The sequence below is a fragment of the Ranitomeya imitator genome, chromosome 5 (genome assembly GCF_032444005.1).
Source record: "Ranitomeya imitator isolate aRanImi1 chromosome 5, aRanImi1.pri, whole genome shotgun sequence".
In the NCBI taxonomy this organism is placed as follows: domain Eukaryota; kingdom Metazoa; phylum Chordata; class Amphibia; order Anura; family Dendrobatidae; genus Ranitomeya; species Ranitomeya imitator.
In genome coordinates this window covers 385,179,156-385,201,964 of record NC_091286.1, presented here as the reverse complement: position 1 = coordinate 385,201,964, position 22,809 = coordinate 385,179,156, and the positions used below count along the sequence as shown (strand labels likewise).

General features: G+C 43.2%; 1 protein-coding gene across 2 annotated transcripts in view; it reads left to right on the top strand.

Annotated features, from left to right (window-relative positions):
• The window catches only part of MLIP (muscular LMNA interacting protein), a 407,499-nt gene that overhangs the window by 267,418 nt on the left and 117,272 nt on the right, over positions 1-22,809 (top strand). For both annotated transcript variants that reach the window (XM_069726767.1, XM_069726768.1), the window contains one exon: positions 5,532-5,576. In XM_069726767.1, coding sequence (XP_069582868.1) covers positions 5,532-5,576 — 45 coding nt within the window. The remainder of the gene's footprint in view (positions 1-5,531; positions 5,577-22,809) is intronic.

Below are 22,809 nucleotides of genomic sequence, written 5' to 3'. Positions count from 1 at the left end.
ACTGCGAGGGCAATGTAGTGATCTGAGTCAATGGAACAGCATTATAATCTAGCTGTGGATGTGCATCAGTGCACTCCATGTCCGATTCATCTTGTAATGGGCTGTTAACAATTTCCCTTTCTAACCCAGGCACAGTATGTGTAAAGAGCTCCATGGAGTAACCTGTAGTGTCGCCTGCCGCATCCTTCACTTTTGGTTTGGGTGAAGGACACAAGGAAGCTACTTGTTCCTAACCAGGAGCATCCACTGACGACTCGCTGCTTTTATATTTCAAACTTTCTGAGGAGGAGGCGAAAGAGCTAGAGGCTGAGTCAGCAAGGAAAGCCAAAACTTTTTCCTGCTGCTCCGGCTTTAAAAGCTGTTTCCCTACTCCCAGATAAGGGAGCCTTCGAGGCCTTGTGTAACCAGACGATGACGCTGGCTCAACACCTCGAGCCTTTGGTGCTATTTTGCTTTTCCCACTACCACCAGATGCGCTACCACCACCACCACCACCATCAGTACCAGCTGGCAACGACCGCCCACGGCCACTTCCACCAGACTTCCTCATTTTTGGGAAAATCTAACCAAAATAACAACCGTTATATGGTACTGTAAAACAAGGTAGAAGGGGTATATAAACTTGTTGAGAATTTATATCTCCCTTTTTTTGGGGAGACTGAACCAAAACTCAGCCCCGGTGTATAACACTACACAATGTAAGTGGCAGAACGTGGCTGGCTGATATACGACAAACTAACAGAACTGACGCAGATCCACTTTGTGACAATTTGAATCTCCCTTTTTTGGGGGGGAGACTGCACCAAAACTCAGGCACAGTGTATAACACTACACAATGTAAGTGGCAGAACGTGGCTGGAAGATATACGACAAACTAAGAGAAGTGACGTAGATCCACTTTGTGAAAATTTAAATCTCCCTTTTTTGGGGGGGAGACTGCACCAAAACTCAGGCCCAGTGTATAACACTACACAATGTAAGTGGCAGAACGTGGCTGGAAGATATACGACAAACTAACAGAACTGATGTAGATCCACTTTGTGACAATTTGAATCTCCCTTTTTTGGGGGGGAGAATGCACCAAAATTAAGGCCCAGTGTATAACACTACAAAATGTAAGTGGCAGAACGTGGCTGGAAGATATATGAAAAAATACAAGAACTGTAGTACAATTTCAATCTCCCTACAATGATCTCAGGACAAGTATGGCAGCAATAAAAAGGACTGCTGCACATAAAAGTGTGGACAAATAAAGAAGATAACTGTGCAGAAAGGAGCAACAGGATTTTTGCTTTTAAAAAAGCAGTTGGTTTGCACAGCAGCATACAAACGGCAATGCAGCTATCAGGGAGCCTTATAAGGCAGCCTAATAAGCTACAGAGCTGATGCACAAAAATATAAACTCCACTGTCCCTGCAAAGAAAAGGTGGTGTTGGACAGTGGAAATCGCTACAGCACAAGCAGTTTCGGGGCTTAATCTTCCCTCCCTAACTATATCCCTTCTTCTGATGCAGCTGCAGCAACCTCTCCCTATGCTAGGATTGGCAGAAGTAAGATGGCGGTCGGCGTGCACGCCCCTTTATAGCCCCTGTGACACGGCAGAAAGCAAGCCAGTCACTGTCATGCCCTTCTCTAAGATAGTAATGACCGAGACCTATGTCATCACGCTGCCCACACTCTGCGTCCTCCTTCATTGGCTGAAAAATGGCACTGAAAATGTCATACAAAACACGACTTTGGCGCAAAGATCGCCGACATCATGGCCGATCCCACACTAGGATCGGGTCGGGTTTCACGAAACCTGACTTTGCCGAAAGTTGGCGATTTTTGAATTTGTCCGATCCGTTTCGCTCAACCCTACTAGAGATGACCAAAGCTGTGCCTGAGAGGAAAGTGAATGCAAGAGCAGATCCCTGTGTCATACTGTATATCTGCCTCCTTGTGAATTACACTAAGCATAAAGCTTAACACAAACAGCAAATTCATATGTAAAGAACCTACAAACACAGTCGTCTCTTTGTCTGTGTACTTCTCTAAAACATTGCTTCTAGTTAAGGGATCCAAGAAGTATCGTTTCTCCTTGCAGAGAGTGACATGATAAGCATGTCGAGGTGAGGAGACTTAAAGCCGTAATGCTCCTCTGGGAAATATGCAAATTGTCTCTTCAGAGAGAAAGAGGACTAGAACTCTAGTGCCACCTATTGGAACTAGCAATCCTAACAGTCAATGTCAACCCTTTAACGGGCCTTGTCACATGACTTAGGATAATAGCCAAACCAGAATCTCAATTTGCAAACACTGTTTCGGGGTACTGCCCCTCGTCAGTGCAAAGTGGAGATCCCTGCGCGATGCTTCCCTATGCCCCGGAATGCTGTGATCATGTTTAATCGCAGTGTGCTGGGGGTTAATGTGCCGGGGGCGGTCCGTGACCGCTCCTGACACATACTGCCGGATGTCAGCTGCGATATTCAGCTGATACCCGGCCACGCTCCCCCCGTGAGCATGGCCGTTCACTATGAAGTACTATCCTGTCCCTGGGAATTACAGTGCTTACAAGTAGTATTCAACCCCCTGCAGATTTAGCAGGTTTAATAAGATGCAAATAAGTTAGAGCCTTCAAACTTCAAACAAGAGCAGGATTTATTAACAGATGCATAAATCTTACAAACCAAAAAGTTTTGTTGCTCAGTTAAATTTTTATAAATTTTAAACATAAAAGTGTGGGTCAATTATTATTCAACCCCTAGGTTTAATAATTTGTGGAATAACCTTTGTTTGCAATTACAGCTAATAATCGTCTTTTATAAGACCTGATCAGGCCGGCACAGGTCTCTGGAGTTATCTTGGCCCACTCCTCTATGCAGATCTTCGCCAAGTTATCTAGGTTCTTTGGGTGTCTCATGTGGACTTTAATCTTGAGCTCCTTCCACAAGTTTTCAATTGGGTTAAGGTCAGGAGACTGACTAGGCCACTGCAACACCTTGATTTGCCTCTTGAACCAGGCCTTGGTTTTCTTGGCTGTGTGCTTTGGGTCGTTGTCTTGTTGGAAGATGAAATGACGACCCATCTTAAGATCCTTGATGGAGGAGCGGAGGTTCTTGGCCAAAATCTCCAGGTAGGCCGTGCTATCCATCTTCCCATGGATGCGGACCAGATGGCCAGGCCCCTTGGCTGAGAAACAGCCCCACAGCATGATGCTGCCACCACCATGCTTGACTGTAGGGATGGTATTCTTGGGGTCGTATGCAGTGCCATCCAGTCTCCAAACGTCACGTGTGTGGTTGGCACCAAAGATCTCGATCTTGGTCTCATCAGACCAGAGAACCTTGAACCAGTCAGTCTCAGAGTCCTCCAAGTGATCATGAGCAAACTGTAGACGAGCCTTGACATGACGCTTTGAAAGTAAAGGTACCTTACGGGCTTGTCTGGAACGGAGACCATTGCGGTGGAGTATGTTACTTATGGTATTGACTGAAACCAATGTCCCCACTGCCATGTGATCTTCCCGGAGCTCCTTCCTTGTTGTCCTTGGGTTAGCCTTGACTCTTTGGACAAGCCTGGCCTCGGCACGGGAGGAAACTTTCAAAGGCTGTCCAGGCCGTGCAAGGCTAACAGTAGTTCCATAAGCCTTCCACTTCTGGATGATGCTCCCAACAGTGGAGACAGGTAGGCCCCACTCCTTGGAAAGGGTTTTGTACCCCTTGCCAGCCTTGTGACCCTCCACGATCTTGTCTCTGATGGCCTTGGAATGCTCCTTTGTCTTTCCCATGTTGACCATGTATGAGTGCTGTTCACAAGTTTGGGGAGGGTCTTAAATAGTCAGAAAAGGCTGGAAAAAGAGATAATTAATCCAAACATGTGAAGCTCATTGTTCTTTGTGCCTGAACTACTTCTTAATACTTTAGGGGAACCAAACAGAATTCTGGTGGGTTGAGGGGTTGAATAATAAATGACCCTCTGAAAAGACTTTTCACAATTTAAAAAAAAAAATAAGCAAAGAAATAACATTCTTTTTTGCTGCAGTGCATTTCACACTTCCAGGCTGATCTACAGTCCAAATGTCACTATGCCAAGTTAATTCCAAATGTGTAAACCTGCTAAATCTGCAGGGGGTTGAATACTACTTGTAGGCACTGTAAGTCCCAGGTCACCTTGACGGGATAGTACGTCAGATGGGTTAAGGGTTAAAGAGAACCTGTCACAATTTTGTATTGTAAAGGTTGTAACGGTGCTGTAACAAGAATAAATTGATACCTTTGGTGAAGAAATCTGCTTTGTTGTTCTTTTTAACCATTTAATCTTCTGCTAATTACATTTCAGTGCACCAGGGTTCGATTGTACACTGGGCCTTCACCTCTTGTTTGTGATACCCTGTTTTTCCACCACCCATCTTTGTTTGAAGAGGAGAATTCAAACAGAGAAGTTAGGTCATTGAAAAAGCAGTAACTATTATTTAAAGACCAGAGGCAGCCAGGGAATCACAAAGAGGAATCAATTGTAGAGAAGCCTGAGTGCACAGTCCGGACCCTGTGCACTGAAATCTAATTAGCAGAAAATTTAAAATGGTGATTAAAGAACAACAACAAAGTGGATTGCTTTGCCAAAGGTATCAATGTAATTAGTATTACAGCATCATTACAGACATGTCTTTACATTACTCTGTTAAAACAGTTGATTATAATGGAACAAAAATGTTAATTTTGATATAAAATGAGGCAGTGTATACCATTCTGTATAATAAAGAGTTTCTAGTTTTATTATATAAAATATCTGATTACAAGCATATAAATAAAAATATATAATAAAAATTACCAAATTAAATGATGTTTTGTGAATAATTGGAGCTTTGTCGGCACAGAATGACTCTTCGAACTAAGTATAGTAAGTACAGGAGCACGGTGCATCCTTGCGTGGACAAGCAATTTAGTGCACCTACCCATCTACTTGTTTTCCATCTATCTTTGCCATTTTCTGGTTATATAAATCCAGACCTGTCAATCAAAGAGGGGAGTGCAGATATAGGGAATATTAAGTAAGTGGGAAGGTGCACTTAAAAGTTCAAAGCTGACAAACAACCTTTAAAAATGTGAAAAAAATGGTACATTCACTGCACATTTTTGCAGCAGATCCACAGAAAAAGCTTCTGAGAAATTTTAACCAATCTGATTTCTAAATCAGACTAATTTGTGAATTTGCTGCTATAGAGCCACTAAAAGTAATAAAAGTAATTTGTGTACTCACCTTCCCAAAATATTTGGTGTCAGAAAGTTTATGTTTTATTTTATCATAGATTATATAAAGGATTTAAATGCACTATGGATTCAACCATTATCTAAATCTAAAATATGTTTTGCAGCGTTTTCAGCTTTGGAAACAATATGGAGACAATAAAGTTCATATCCTTTTTGTGCTCAGCTCACTGTCACTGGCAGATCGTTTCTGATGTTTTCTATACACAAATTTGATTTTCTACTTGCTGTCAATGTGCATTATAGTAACACAAAACATTTATCACTCCCTTTACTTTACAGATACCAAGGCCTCCAATGAAATCAGCTGGCCGAGAAACCAAATACGTGAGTTCATGAAATGTTGTTTAGTTTCTGAGATTTAATTTACTGTGTACCCAGAAGATCGAGAACAGATTCAGCCCAATGAGATTTGCCACCTTTAATTTATGTTTCTATTATTTGCTCCTCAATAGCACCGGGAAGAAAAACAAATGCATTTCAGAAAAGAGATCCTTATTGTGGTATTTGGATTTTGTGTTTCAAACCTCAATGCTGTATGAAATTAGTTACTGTGATGTGGCTACATGTTAACATCTATATTTCACCCCAGGCTGCAACCCGGGGTCACACTTGCGAGTGTGATGCGAGAAACTCGCTCGAGTCTCATGCATCAATATCCGGCACTGCCGCCGCCACTCGGACCAGAGTGTGCAGCTGCACATATTTCTATGCAGCTGCACGTTCTGGTCCCAAGTGCCGGCGGCAGTGCCGGGTATTGATGCATGAGACTCACGCGTGTTTCTTGCATCACACTCGCAAGTGTGACCCCGGCCTACGTTATATAAATCACTGTAAGACTACGTTCACATATTTTGTTTTTGAACTGGTTTTTTTTTTTTGCAACATTTTTCATGCTAATTAAAAGCTGATTTATACAGTACCATCAAAAGCTATGAGATTACAGAAATCTCATGCGCACAATTGCTTTTTTTCCTGACAATTGGAAAACTGCTGTGTTTTTGAAAACTGCTGCATGCTAATTCTTTCATTTTTGGTGAATAAAAGTAACTTTATAAATCCTGTACTGTAGACAAATGAGACATATAATCTGTACTAAAAAAAAGCAACAAAATCATAAAAACGCACCAAAAGAATAGCAGCAAAAACACATCAAAACCTGCTTTTGAAGAAAAAAGATCATCAAAAATGCAACATGTAAACATAGCCTAATAATATTAGTTTTGGGTAATAAAAACCTTGTCCAAACTGAGATATCAAAGCAAAAGAGGGGAGAAGCCAGCACTGCCTATGGTCAGAAAGCAATATATAAAGTTGATTTCTAACTGTATTTCAAATTGAGACATTTAGCAAACAATTGATCAATTCTTTGAGCTACCCCGCCATGTCACGGCATTCTCATAATGGTGCAGTCCTACTCTTCGTTTTTTATATTCGCTGTGCCATAAAGGCCTCCTAAAAGCAAGACCACATTAAATGCAAGCTGTACCTGGAGCATTTCTGAATCACTCCCATGGCGCCAGAGGGGCAAGCGAGGATAAAGGTTGACCAGGTCCAGGCATAGACATTTCAGGTCCAACCTCCACAGTGCCCGGCCAGCACCACAGATAAAGAGTGAGACAGGCTGAGACGCAGGTGCATAATTAAACAGAGCCTAGGGCAGGGCAGGGCTGCTGTATGTGTGTACAGCAGCCTATCAATCACAGAAACACAGAAAGAATGGCGCACGTGACCCGGCGCGCATGGCAACAGTGGTGGTCAGCCACGTACCAATGTATGTATGCTAAAATACACTTACATTGTGGCTGTCTGAATAAAGTCTCAAGTAGCCAATATGCATAAAAGAGTTGTTGACTAAATGATTGTTTATCTCAACGCTATTATCCTTCGGGTAGAAAACAGACTGCAAAAGACTATGAAGGCACGTATCTTTTCAGAAAATTAAGGCTAAGTTCACAATAGGCATTTTTGATTTGTTTTTTAATATATTTTATATGTCATCAGTATTTCGTGCTTTGCATGGTTTTTTAGACATAGAGCAAGTCATTTCTTTCAGCATTTTTCACCCATTGACTTGAGTAGGTGGTGAAAAAACGTTGAAAAAACACACCAAATGCAGGTATCATGTTTTGCTTCGCTTTTTATGCCAAAATTTGATTCTTAGTAATAACATTTTTTTTCTCAACACTAAACTTTGTCAGCATGCACAAGAGGCAAATCTAGTGTGCCAAATCCGCTGCAACAAATGCACAAACATGCTTTTTTTTTGCAGCTTCTTTCCTGCTAAGAGATCAAGTTTTGTTACAGAAAAAAATGCTGACAAAATATCTAGTGTGAACTTACCCTTAATGTTTGATTAGCTAAAGTTCAATGTCCTGGTTTCTAGATTTCTTCAATTGGAAAAATTGAGATAAATATTTATCAAGCTACAGAGTTTTGAACAATGTAAATCAATGAGAAAAAAAAATGCTGTGCACACTTTGCGGAAAATCCGCTGCGGAAACGCTGCGGTTTAAAAGAAGTAGCATGTCACTTCTTGTTTTGTGAATCTGCAGCGTTTTTGTACCCATTCCATTATAGAAAACCGCAGAGGTAAAAAACGCAGCAAATCCGCAAGAAAACCGCAGCAAAACGCACAAAAAATGCTGCGGAACCGCACAAAAAACGTGACAAATCCGCAGGTGCGTTTTCTGCCAGGATAGGCAGAATCCGCACCAGAAATTCCTAAGCCTAATCCGCAATGTGTGCACATAGCCTGAATAGGCATGTATGAGGCTGTCGATCAGAAGACCTACAGCCAGTCTATGCACCACAGCCCATCCTCAGACTGAGACACATGACTGCATGAATCTGGCCTCAGGCTCCATTTTATAGGCAGACCTAAATATTTTTTGTAACCTACTGAAATGATTGGTTGTGCTTCCTCCAGTGTTGATATATTTTTAAAAATTTCTATAATAGTATAGTGTAATAGCATAGATAAAGGTTGTAAATACAGCCTTGATTGTGTGTTTTTTGTGAAGTATCGACGTCCCAGCCATTTTTAGTATCATATTAAAACTGCATAAATAACAATTATTCTCTAGTTTAATACATTTGCCTTAATACCTGTCTACAAATCAAGGAGCATTCCCAAAGTCATACAGGCATTAAAGAAAATTTGTAAGCAAGAAGATGCAGGGAGAAGCAGGCAAATCAATAAGGCTACTTTCACACTAGCGTTTTCTGCAATCCGTCACAATGCGTCGTTTTGCAGAAAAAGCGCATCCTGCAAAAGTGCTTAGACTTGTATTGACGATGCATTTGCGATGGATTGCCACACGTCGCATCTGTCGAGCGACGGATGCGTCGTGCTTTTGCGGACCGTTGGGAGAAAAAAACGCTACATGTAACGTTTTTTTCTCCTGACGGACCGCTTTTTCCGACCGCGCATGCGCGGCCGGAACTCCACCCCACCTCCCCGCACCTTACAATGGGGCAGCGGATGCGCCGGAAAAATGCATCCGCTGCACCCATTGTGCAATGCAGCAAACGCTAGCGTCGGAATCTCTCCCCGACGCATTGCGACGGGGAGATTCCGACGCTAGTGTGAAAGGAGCCTTAGATAAATATATTGCAAACATTTCCAACATGAAACAGATTTCAGGTTAGAGCTCTCAATTTTTATTTTCTCACTCTGATAAGGAATAGTGATTACCTGAGCTTACATATATTTTCCTGTGGCTTCAAATTATGCCTGGAATTAATAATGAGAAGTTTTCATTTACGGTAATTTAGCCTGGGTAACATTTGGATAGGAATAACTCATTATGTCAGTGCATCAAAAAAATAAATAAGTGGGTTGTATAACTGAACCTAAACAACCGCTTTAAAAGGAAAAATCAAAAACATCATTGTCTATTATCACTGTGGCTTTTTAAGAATAAACCTAATGGCATATAGTAAATCATGTTTGATAACGAACTCTTTGCAATCTCCATTGTAAGCTGCCACTTTTGATTCATTTACACAAACTAGACATGTCAAGGGCACTAGACATGTAAAACACATTGATTAATTAATTACTCTCAAAGGTGACTTAAAATCAAACAGAATATGTTCCCAAGGCCGGTGTCACACTCAGCTTAGGGAAATATGGTCCGTATTTTACATGCGTAATCCGCAGAAATGTTCCCAAAATAGTGATCGGTATTTCATCCATAGGCAGGGTGTGGCAGCGTATTTTATGTATGTAATCCGTATGGCATCCGTACAGCGAGATTTTCTCGCCAGCTTGCAAAAAGGACATACAATGGATCCATGGGCTCAAATATTCATGAAAACATATATACAGTCTATATCTACTATATAATTGTCTAAGGGTCACTTCCATCTGTCTTTCTGTCACAGATATTCATTGGTCACGGCCTATGTCTGTCATGTAAATCCAAGTCTCTGATTGGTCGTGGCAAAACACCCACGACCAATTAGCGATGGGCACAGTCTGGCGCCAACATGGCCGCTCCTTACTCCCCGCAGTCAGTGCCCGCTGCATACCCCCTCCAGTCAGCCCTCACACAGGGTTAATGGCAGCGTTAATGGACCGTGTAATGCCGCGGTGTAACGCTCTCCATTAACGCAGCTATTAACCCTGTGTGACCAACCATTTATTATTGATGCTGCGTATGCAGCATCAGTAGTAAAAAAGTCAAATGTTACAAATAATACTAATTAAAAAAAAGGTTATTCTCACCCTCCGACGTCGCATTGTCCTCGCCAGTGCAAGCGGCAGGTTCCGGTACAAAGGATGCTATGGGAGAAGGACCATCCATGACATCATGGTCATGTGACCGCAACATCATCACAGGTCCTGCGCTCATACCAACCCTGGGACCGGAAGCTGCCGTGTGCACCGCATACAGGCGTCAGTACTACAAGGGGCTCTTCGGAAGGTGAGTATATGTTTATTTTTTATTTTAAGTCTTTTTTAACCTGTTACATACGTGGCTGGGCAATATACTACATGACTGGCCAATATACTATGTCACTGGGCAGTATACTACGTGGCTCTGTGCTGTATACTACGTGGCTCTGTGCTGTATACTACATCACTGTGCAATATACTATGTCGATGTGCAATATACTACATCGCTATGCAATATACTACATGGCTGGGCAATATACTATGTGGCTGGGTACGTAGCTGGGCAATATAGTACGTGACTGGGCAATATACTACGTGGCTGGGCAATATACTACGTGATTGGGCAATATACTGCATGGCTGTCCAATATACTACGTGGTTGGGGAATATACTACGTGGCTGGGCAATATACTACGTGGCTGGCCAATATACTACGTGGTTGGGCAATATACTACGTGGCTGGGCAATATACTACGTGGATTCAATTGCCAGCTTTTGCTATCTCCTTCTCAAACCCGACAGGATATGAGACATGGTTTACATACAGTAAACCATTTCATATCCCTTATTTTTGTACATATTCCTCACTAATAATGTTCCAAGTGTCTGTGTGCAAAATTTTGGAACTCTAGCTGTTAAAATAAAGGGTTAAATCACGGAAAAAATTGGCGTGGGCTCCCGCGCAATTTTCTCCACCAGAGTGGGAAAGCCAGTGACTGGGGGCAGATATTAATAGCCTAGAGAGGGACCATGGTTATAGGACCCCCCTGGCTAAAAACATCTGCCCCCAGCCACCCCAGAAAAGGCACATCTGGAAGATGCGCCTATTCTGGCACTTGGCCACTCTCTTCCCACTCCCCTGTAGCGGTGGGATATGGGGTAATGAAGGGTTAATGTCATCTTGCTGTAAGGTGACATTAAGCCAGGTTAATAATGGAGAAGCGTCATAAGACACCTATCCATTATTAATCCATTAGTAGTAAATGGTTAATAAAACACACACACTATGAAAAAAGTATTTTATTGAAATAAAGACACAGGGTGTTGTAATAGTTTATTATACTCTCAATCCAATTGAAGACCCTTGTCACCTAAAAGAAAGTTAAAATAAAAAAACAACAATATCCCATACCTCTCCGATGCTCAGACATGTCCCACGATGTAAATCCAACTGAAGGGGTTAAATAATTTTACAAGCAGGAGTCTGCTAATGGAGCTGCCCCTGCCTGTAAAAACTGGGGAATTAATGGGAATAAGGGGAACGTAGCTACCTAGACTTGCGGTGCTGCGCCCCCTGCTGATATAAACTCATATGAACTTGAGCGTGAGAAAATATTCAGAAAAATTCCCACGCTCGAGTTCATCTGAGGTTATACCAGCAGGGGGCGCAGCACCGCAAGAATGAATATGTCACACATAGACTATTGAATGGTCTGGAGTAAATTTCCTTGGTATATAACCCTCCAACGTGCATAGCCTTTATGAGTCTATGAGTACCAAAATATGACAATTTGAACAAACAGAATGTGTATGAGGTCCTCCTCTATGTCTAATACAGGGTGTTTCTAAGTCCCTAATTTTTTGGAGTTCTTGCTTCCTTCATAAATTCAACTGAAATGTCCTATTTTTTTGTAAAAAAAATAATTTTTACTTAAATTATATATTTAAAAAAAATCATTTTTGCTTTATATACAAGTCATTTCAGGAAAAAAAAGTTCTTAATATTTTTTTCCTGTAAACTGTAATTTCTCATTGGTTTGGAATGTTTTATTGTCACTTCTTAAAGTGGAGTGAAAGTGTGACACCATTGTTCTCAGCAGCGATCTGGGAGTCAGAAAAGCTTCCAGGGTCTTCCCCATTCTGTTCTCCATCCATTCAGCACTTTTCCCATCCATTTGATCATTTTCACTACCCCCAGATCTGTTTGTAGGGTCTGGCATTCCCATTGACTCTCATTATACTCGTTACTGAAAATGAGCATGCAAAAATTAGGAATTGCTGAATTCGAGTAACAAGGACCTGAGCATTTTAGTGCTCACTCATCCTTATTATATATTAGCGAAATATAAAACAAAGCACAAAATACTCTATGGATGACAAATTCAAGAAGATGTTATACGCTATGGATGAGCAGTAAAATACCAACACATTTTTAACAAGTCTTTTGAGGCTTTTGTAAGAACAAAATGGACTCTAGTCCATGGAATGTGCAATATAATACCAATTCATTTTTTAACAAGTTTTTTGATGCTTACACACTAGTGAAATGGACTTCAGACCAAATAATAGTCTACAGGTGTGGAATATAATAACAATACATTTTGAACAACTTTTTGGAGGCTTATATAACAACTAAATGGACCCAAGAAGATGTAATACCCTATGGGTGTGCGATATGATGCTGATAAATTTTGAACACATCATTTTTAGAGGCTTATATAGCAACTAAATGTACCCAAGAATATGCAATACCTTATAGGTGCGCAATAAAATAGAAACACAATTTTGAATACATTTTATGAGGCTTTTATAGCAAAAAATGTACTCCAGACCGAAATAGAAAACACAAAAAATGTACTCCAGACCGAAATAGTCTATGGGTGATCAATATAACAACAATAAAATTTTGAAAGTGTTTGGAGGGTTTTATACCAACGAAATGTACCCAAGAAAACGTAATACTGTATGGCTGAGAAAAGTAACCCAACAAAATGAGTCTTATTGAGTCTGAGTCTTATTGAGCTATATATATATATATATATATATATATATATATATATATATATATATATATATATATATAATCATGAAAATGTACCCCAGAACATGGAATAGTGTATTGGTTAGAAATGTGAAGAAGCAAGGTAAATTTTCAAATGCTTTTTTCTACTGTTCTATATCACAAAGATGTGACATAAAGAATGTAATTATATATGGATGAGTTATGTAATCCTGAACTATCCTTGTATGCTTTTTGTACTTTTTACATACCACTGTGATGCAACAATAACATGTTAAACTGTAAAGATGAGTCACTGAATCCATAACAACATTTTGAATGAAAATATTTTAAAAGTGTAGTCGACATACTTATATAGTCATAAAGGCTTTCCACAAAATGAAAAGCCAAATAGAAAATATGATTAGGGTCATCAATACACCCCTGAAAGGCCCCTGAAAGGCAACAACTTGCGGGCCTCATTCAAATATTTCAAACACTTTAGGTGCTGCTGTCATCTGGTGGTGTGGAAGAGTGTGGGCTAATCCAGGCCTCACTCAGACAAGACACTAGTGGCAAGACAGCTCAACACCTCCAAGGCATAGAGGGACAGCTCATGCCAGGTGTCCAGCTGAGAGACCCTATAGTTCAAAACCACTAATTAAAGAGTATGCTGGTTTGGTCAAGCAGGCATTGCTTGACTATCTTTGAAAACTTTTCCCTCCTTGTCAAAAATACCTGGTCATCAGGTCTTGGGCACTGGATTGGCATCATGACATTGGCCCAGGCCTTCGAAAGTGTAACCCTACCTCTGCTCTTTGTCTCTCTGGCTTCTCTTCCTTGGTTGGGCAATGAACCTTGCCCCCTGCTGCTAACATTGTTTGATGGACGTGTTTTCTTTTTTTTCACAATGGCTTTCTGTTATAGCACAATTTTAGAAGACCTCTCCACCCCAGGAAGAAGAGATGCAAAGTTTTCCTTGTAACGTGAGTCTGGCAGGGTGACCAACCAGTACTCTTTTTTTTTTCAAGATCAATATAATGTGAGGGTCACGGGGAAGGCAGTGTTGCATAAGGTTTGCCATGAGTGCCGACCTCTATACAGCCAACACTTTCCTGTCTCCGCCATGATGATGACTCTCCATCTCCTCCTTCTCCTCCCTCTCTTCATTCTCTTTCCCAACCTCAGCCCATCCACGTAGGACAGATGGGACAAAAAATGTATGGTTACTAGCCTCTTTTTGGCTAACCAGCAGCTCCTATTCCTCCTCTTCAGTGTCTACCTCCTCATTGCTTGCCAATCCATTTTGAGCAGATAAGATGAGGCTGGGCTGACAACAATATCTTGGTGTTATGTCTTTCTCCATCCCCACCTGGTCTGCATGCAAAGCTTCATGTTTAATTGTCAGCGGTAACTGTTTAAATAGGCAGAGAAGAAGGATAGTTGCACTAACTATGGCATCATCGCCGCTCACAATCATTGTGGAGTCCTCAGAGTCCAGGAGAACCAAACAAATTTCAGACATACATGCCCAGTCTTCAGTTGTTTCATCCAGAGGCTGTCCAGAATACCAACAGGCGTGTTGGAGCTGGTACTCAACCACTTTCCTCTTCTGCTCAAAAAGCATTACCAGCATGTGCAGTGTGGAGTTCCAATGTGTGGTGACATCGCACATCAGTTAGTGAACTGACACTTGCATGTAGGGTTGAGCGAAACGGGTCGAACATTTTCAAAAGTCGCCGACTTTTGACAAAGTCGGGTTTCATGAAACCCGATCCGACCCCTGTGCGGTGTCGGCCATGCGGTACGCGACTTTCGCGCCAAAGTCGCGTTTCAATGACGCGAAAAGCGCCATTTCTCAGCCAATGAAGGTAAACGCAGAGTGTGGGCAGCGTGATGACATAGGTCCTGGTCCCCACCATCTTAGAGAAGGGCATTGCAGTGATTGGCTTGCTGTCTGCGGCGTCACAGGGGCTATAAAGGGGCGTTCCTGCCGACCGCCATGTTACTGCTGCTGATCTGAGCTTAGGGAGAGGTTGCTGCCGCTTCGTCAGAAGCAGGGATAGCGTTAGGCAGGGTCCATTAACCACCAAACCGCTTGTGCTGTAGCGATTTCCACTGCCCAACACCACCTTCGGTGTGCAGGGACAGTGGAAGCTACATTTTTTTTTTTTCCCTCAGCGCTGTAGCTCATTGGGCTGCCCTAGAAGGCTCCCTGATAGCTGCATTGCTGTGTGTACGCCGCTGTGCAAACCAACTGCTTTTTTCAAAGCACAAATCCTCTTGTTCCTTCCTTTCTGCACAGCTATCTTGTTTGTTTGTCCACACTTTTTATTTAATTTGTGCATCAGTCCACTCCTTATTACTGCCTGCCATACCTGGCTGAGATTACTGCAGGGAGATAGCAATTGAAGGACAGTTCCTTTTTTTTTTTTTTTTTGTGGGAGATTAAGATTGACATTTCTGCTAGAGTGCCATCCCTGTCTGTGTCATCTCTCACTCAGTGGGCCATAGAAAGCCTATTTATTTTTTTGCTTGATTTGGGTTCTAAAATCTACCTGAAAAAATCACTACATCAATCAGTGGGAGAAAAATATTGGCCTCAGGGCTTGTGTGCCACTCCTTACTCCTGTGTGTGCCATCTCTCAGTGGGCCATAGAAAGCCTATTTATTTTTTTGCTTGATTTGGGTTCCAAAATCTACCTGAAAAAATCAATAAATCAATCAGTGGGAGATTAATATTGGCCTTTAGGCTTGTGTGCCAGTCCTAAGCGTGCCATCTCTCTCTCTCAGATAGTGGGCCATAGAAAGCCTATTTATTATTTTTTTTATTGGGTTTATAAATTTTCCCTGGAAAAAAAAAAAAAAAGTGGGAGATTAATATTGGCCTCTGGGCTTGTGTGCCAGTCCTGAGCGTGCCATCTCTCTCACAAATAGTGGGCCATAGAAAGCCTATTTATTTTTTTGGTTGATTTGGGTTCTAAATTCTACCTGAAAAAATCACTTAATCAATCAGTGGGAGATAAATATTGGCCTCTGGGCTTGTGTGCCACTCCTGACTCCTGTGTGCGTCCTCTCTCACTCAGTGGGCCCTAGAAAGCCTATTTTTTTTTTTTTTTGTTTTCTAAATTCTCCCTGAAAAAATCATTTTATTTTATTTGGTTTCTAAATTATTCCTGAAAAAATCATTTTTTTTTTTTCTAAAGTCTCACCTGACAAAAAAAAACAAAAAAAACAAATCAGTGGGAGATTAATATTGCCCTTTCTGCTTGTGTGCCAGTCTTGACTCCTGGGTGTGCCATCTCTCTCTCTCCAATTGTGGGCCATAGAAAGCCTATTAATTTTTTTGCTTGATTTGGGTTCCAAAATCTACCTGAAAAAATCACTTAATCAATCAGTGGGAGATAAATATTGGCCTCTGGGCTTGTATGCCACTCCTGACTCCTGTGTGCGTCCTCTCTCACTCAGTGGGCCCTAGAAAGCCTATTTTTTGTTTTATTTGTTTTCTAAATTCTCCCTGAAAAAATCATTTTTTTTTATTTGGTTTCTAAATTATTCCTGAAAAAAATCATTTTTTTTGTATTTTTTTTTCTAAAGTCTCCCTGAAAAAAAAAAAAAAAACAAATCAGTGGGAGATTAATATTGCCCTTTCTGCTTGTGTGCCAGTCTTGACTCCTGGGTGTGCCATCTCTCTCTCTCCAATTGTGGGCCATAGAAAGCCTATTAATTTTTTTGCTTGATTTGGGTTCCAAAATCTACCTGAAAAAATCACTAAATCAATCAGTGGGAGATAAATATTGGCCTCTGGGCTTGTGTGCCACTCCTGACTCCTGTGTGCGTCCTCTCTCACTCACTGGGCCCTAGAAAGCCTATTTTTTGTTTTATTTGTTTTCTAAATTCTCCCTGAAAAAATCATTTCATTTTATTTGGTTTATAAATTCTTCCTTAAAAAATCATTTTTTTTTTTTTTTCTAAAGTCTCCTTTTTAAAAATAAAACACAAATCAGTGGGAGATTAATATGTACATTTGCGCTTCAGTGACAGTCCTGCGTGTGTGGCATCTCTCTCATTTGTTGCCACCAACAACAGAGTGTGTAACATTGTGCCTGATTTTCGTTGTGGTCTCACCCACCTGTAAAAGGGTAGCTAAATCATACTGAAGTTATAGCTCACCGTGTAAGTTGTGTGACAGCAACAAATACCGTTAGTTTGGTAACGTTTTTAAAACAATGAGGAAGTCTGGTGGAAGAGGTCGTGGCCGGGGGCGTTCATTGTCAGCTGGTAATGAGGGTAGTGGTAGTGGTGGAGCATCAGGTGGTCGTGGGAAAAAAAATATTGCACCTAAGTCTGGAGCTGTGGAGCCAGGTTCGTCGTCTGGCTACACAAGGCCTCGAACGCTCCCTTTTCTGGGAGTTGGAAAACCGCTTTTAAAGCCGGAGCAGCAAGAGCAAGTTTTGGCTTATCTTGCTGACTCAGCCTCTAGCTCTTTTGCCTCCTCTCGTGAAACTGGTAAAAGTAAAAGCAGCGCGTCGTTAGTGGATGTTCACGGTCAGGGACAAGTCGCTTCCTTGTCCTCTTCAGCAAAAACAACAACAGAGAAGAATGCAGCAGGCGACACAACGGGTTACTCCATGGAGCTCTTTACACATACCGTCCCTGGCTTAGAAAGTGAAGCAGTTAACAGTCCATGCCCATTACAAGTTGAATCTGACATGGAGTGCACTGATGCACAGCCACAGCCAGACTACTATGCTGGTCCTTTGACTCAGACCACAACATTGCCCTCGCAGGGTGCTGATCAAGAATCAGACCCTGATGAGACTATGTTGCCCCATCACGAACGCTATACCACCGACCGACAAGGTGACACAGACGAAGTTGCACACGAGCTACAAGAAGAGGTAATAGATGACCCAGTTCTTGACCCCGATTGGCGGCCATTGGGGGAACAGGGTGCAGGCGGCAGCAGTTCTGAAGCGGAGGAGGAGGGGTCGCAGCAGGCATCAACATCACAACAGGTTCCATCTGCCGGGCCCGTATCTTGCCCAAAACGCGTAGCAAAGTCAAAACCTGTTGGAGGACAGCGTGGCCATCCGGTTAAAGCTCAGTCTGCAATGCCTGAAAAGATATCCGATGCTAGAAAGAGTGCAGTCTGGCATTTTTTTAAACAACATCCAATTGATCAGCGCAAAGTCATCTGTCAAAAATGTTCAACTACCTTAAGCAGAGGGCAGAATCTGAAAAGTCTCAATACAAGTTGCATGCATAGACATTTAACCACCATGCATTTGCAAGCTTGGACTAACTACCAAACGTCCCTTAAGGTTGTAGCACCCTCGGCCAATGAAGCTAGTCATCAACGCAACATCCCTTCCGGCAGTGTAGGGCCACCATTTTCTGCACCACCTGCAGTATCTGTGCAGGTTTCTTTGCCAGGCCAAAGCAGTCAGGGTCAGGGAATCACCAGTTTCGTAGTAGGAAACACTGCATCTAGGGCACCGGCGGCAACAATACCATCTCCCACCGTCTCTCAGTCTGCCATGTCCACCGGCACCCCCGCTAGTTCCACGATCTCCAGCTCTCCAGTCCAGCTCACCCTACATGAGACTATGGTTAGAAAAAGGAAGTACTTAGCCTCGCATCCGCGTACACAGGGTTTGAACGCCCACATAGCTAGACTAATCTCGTTAGAGATGATGCCCTACCGGTTAGTTGAAAGCGAAGCTTTCAAAGCCCTGATGGACTACGCTGTACCACGCTACGAGCTACCCAGTCGACACTTTTTTTCCAGAAAAGCCATCCCAGCCCTCCACCAGCATGTTAAAGAGCGCATCGTCCATGCACTCAGGCAATCTGTGAGCACAAAGGTGCACCTGACAACAGATGCATGGACCAGTAGGCATGGCCAGGGACGTTACGTGTCCATCACGGCACACTGGGTAAATGTGGTGGATGCAGGGTCCACAGGGGACAGCAAGTTTGGGACAGTTCTGCCTAGCCCACGGTCTAGGAAACAGTTGGCTGTAGCCATTCGCACCCCCTCCTCCTCGTCCTCCTGCAGAAGCGAGACCTCGTCCACAGACCGCAGTCGCACAACCACTCCATCCGCAGCTGCCACTGTTGCACACCAGGTCTCCCATTATGGGGCAGCTACTGGCAAACGTCAGCAGGCTGTATTGGCTATGAAGTGTTTGGGCGACAACAGACACACCGCTGAAGTTCTGTCCGAGTTCTTGCAGAAAGAAATGCAGTCGTGGCTGGGCACTGTAGATCTTGAGGCAGGCAAGGTAGTGAGTGATAACGGAAGGAATTTCATGGCTGCCATCTCCATTTCCCAACTGAAACACATTCCTTGCCTGGCTCACACCTTAAACCTGGTGGTGCAGTGCTTCCTGAAAAGTTATCGGGGGTTATCCGACCTGCTCCTCAAAGTGCGTGGACTTTGCTCACATATCCGCCGTTCGCCCGTACACTCCAGCCGTATGCAGACCTATCAGCGTTCTTTGAACCTTCCCCAGCATCGCCTAATCATAGACGTTGCAACAAGGTGGAACTCAACACTGCACATGCTTCAGAGACTGTGTGAACAGAGGCGGGCTGTTATGTTTTTGTGGGAGGATACACATACACGGGCAGGCAGTAGGATGGCAGACATGGAGTTGTCAGGTGTGCAGTGGTCGAAGATTCAAGACATGTGTCAAGTCCTTCAGTGTTTTGAGGAATGCACACGGCTGGTTAGTGCAGACAACGCCATAATAAGCATGAGCATCCCCCTAATGCGTCTGCTGATGCAAAGTTTGACGCACATAAAGGATCAGGCGTCTGCAGCTGAGGAAGAGGAAAGCCTTGATGACAGTCGGCCATTGTCTGGCCAGGGCAGTGTACAGGATGAGGTAGCGGGCGAAGAGGAGGAGGAGGACGAGGAGGATGATGGGGATGATTATATTTTTAATGAGGAAGCTTTTCCGGGGCCAGTGGAAATTGTTGGCGCGGCAAGGCCGGGTTCTGGTTTTTGGAGGGACACAAGTGACGTGGATTTGCCTGAAACTGCCCCTCAACCAAGCACAACCACAGATTTGAGAACTGGAACTTTGGCCCACATGGCGGATTATGCCTTACGTATCCTCAAAAGGGACACACGCATAACAAAAATGATGAACGATGACGATTACTGGTTGGCCTGCCTCCTTGATCCTCGCTATAAAGGCAAATTGCAAAATATAATGCCACATGAGAACTTGGAACTAATATTAGCAACCAAACAATCAACTCTTGTTGACCGTTTGCTTCTGGCATTCCCTGCACACAGCGCCCGTGATCGTTCTAACATGAGCTGCAGGGGCCAGCAGACCAGAGGTGTTAGAGGGGCAGAAATCAGAAGTGTCGTTGGCCAGAGGGGTTTTCTGACCAGGTTGTGGAGTGATTTTGCTATGACCGCAGACAGGACAGGTACTGCAGCATCAATTCAAAGTGACAGGAGACAACATTTGTCCAGTATGGTTACTAACTATTTTTCATCCCTTATCGACGTTCTCCCTCAACCGTCATTCCCATTTGATTACTGGGCATCAAAATTAGACACCTGGCCAGAATTGGCAGAATATGCATTGCAGGAGCTTGCTTTCCCGGCAGCTAGTGTCCTATCAGAAAGAGTATTCAGTGCTGCAGGTTCAATACTAACAGAAAAAAGGACTCGTCTGGCTACCCAAAATGTAGATGATCTAACCTTCATTAAAATGAACCACAACTGGATTTCGAAATCTTTTGCCCCACCTTGCCCGGCTGACACCTAGCTTTCCTATGTAAAGGTCTTGCCTGTGGACTATTCTGAACGACTTTTCCAATCTCGTAATTTGCAGCACCTGATTGTCCAGCATCCGACATGTTAACACCTCCCTAAATGGCCAAAGTCCCCACACGGGGCCGTGGTATCGCCACTTGGCGCCAGCACCCGTGAGAGTACTGTTTGTCTGAAGAGGTGGGTGTGCCCGCTTTTGGTCGACGGCACTGCCACTAGGTCCCTCATAGTACAATAAAGTGTCTGGCGGTGGTGGTGCGCACCCAACGTCAGACACACCGTTGTAATATGAGGGGCCCTGGGCCTGTACCGCCGGCCACAAGACAGTCCCCCCCCCAGGTCAAACAGTGCTCTACCACTTGCAAAATTTTCTCTCACAGCTCCACCAATGTTTAGTCTATGCGCTGACATCCTTCAATGCCTGGCACTGTCAATATCATTGTATTGACATTTTTCTTATGTTAGGCCTTCGAAGCCTGTCTGCGGTCCCTCCTTCCACTAGGCCTCCACTGACCTGTCTACTGCCGCCCGTGTTCCCCTGGAACCAATTTTAAATTGCCTACAGCCAGCCCAATTTATTATGTTAGGGCTTCGAAGCCTGTCTGCGGTCCCTCCTTCCACTAGGCCTCCACTGACCTGTCTACTGCCGCCCGTATTCCCCTGGAACCAATTTTAAATTGCCTACAGCCAGCCCAATTTATTATGTTAGGGCTTCGAAGCCTGTCTGCGGTCCCTCCTTCCACTAGGCCTCCACTGACCTGTCTACTGCCGCCCGTGTTCCCCTGGAACCAATTTTAAATTGCCTACAGCCAGCCCAATTTATTATGTTAGGGCTTCGAAGCCTGTCTGCGGTCCCTCCTTCCACTAGGCCTCCACTGACCTGTCTACTGCTGCCAGTGTTCCCCTGGAACCAACATCAGAAAATATAAAAATAAGTATTTTGCTTATAAAAAAGAAAATACTGGAGAGATATTAAATGCAGACATTTTAACATTAAAAACAAACACATACAACAAAAATCTGGTACAGTACTAAAAATGGCCACCAGCTACAATAACTTTCTCCTGCAAGTAGTTAACTGAAAGTTTTTTTCAATTTAAAACACAGATATGGCATCCACCGAGTGTTGTCCTGTCGCGTCTTCTTTATATTATTGCCAAGAAGATGCAAAACAATGAAAATAATAAAATCATTATTTACCCAAAAAATAGAGTAAGTCAAACCACATTGCAAATAAACATTCATTACAAATAAAGAAGCAGGGCGCGTCCGAGGGTGAGTATATACCTAATAAGAATATAATCACCCTCGGACGCGCCCTGCTTCTTTATGACAGCCTTCCTTCCTAAGAATCAGCCCTTCCGTGGTGTAGAGAGAGGGTGTGTTCCACTCCAAGGTGTTCCCCAGGTTGCCTTTCCTGAGCTTCGATCTTAATGCTCTCGTTTAGTAGTTGTCGGAAAGTAGGCTGCATTAGGCCTACAAATTGGGTATGGGGTGGAGAGAGATGGTGTGTTACACTCCAAGGTGTTCCCCAGGTTTCCTTGCCATTGCTTCGGTCTTCCGACTCTCGTTTAGTAGTTGTAGAAAACTACACTGCATTAGGCCTACAAAATGGGTATGGGGTGGAGAGAGATGGTGTGTTCCACTCCAAGGTGTTCTCCAGGTTGCCTTTCCAGAGCTTCGATCTTAATGCTCTCGTTTAGTAGTTGTTGGAAACTACACTGCATTAGGCCTCCAAATTGGCTATGGGGTGGAGAGAGATGGTGTGTTCCACTCCAAGGTGTTCTCCAGGTTGCCTTTCCAGAGCTTCGATCTTAATGCTCTCGTTTAGTAGTTGTTGGAAACTACACTGCATTAGGCCTCCAAATTGGCTATGGGGTGGAGAGAGATGGTGTGATCCACTCCAAGGTGTTCTCCAGGTTGCCTTTCCAGAGCTTCGATCTTAATGCTCTCGTTTAGTAGTTGTTGGAAACTACACTGCATTAGGCCTACAAAATGGGTATGGGGTGGAGAGAGATGGTGTGTTCCACTCCAAGGTGTTCTCCAGGTTGCCTTTCCAGAGCTTCGATCTTAATGCTCTCGTTTAGTAGTTGTCGGAAAGTAGGCTGCATTAGGCCTACAAATTGGGTATGGGGTGGAG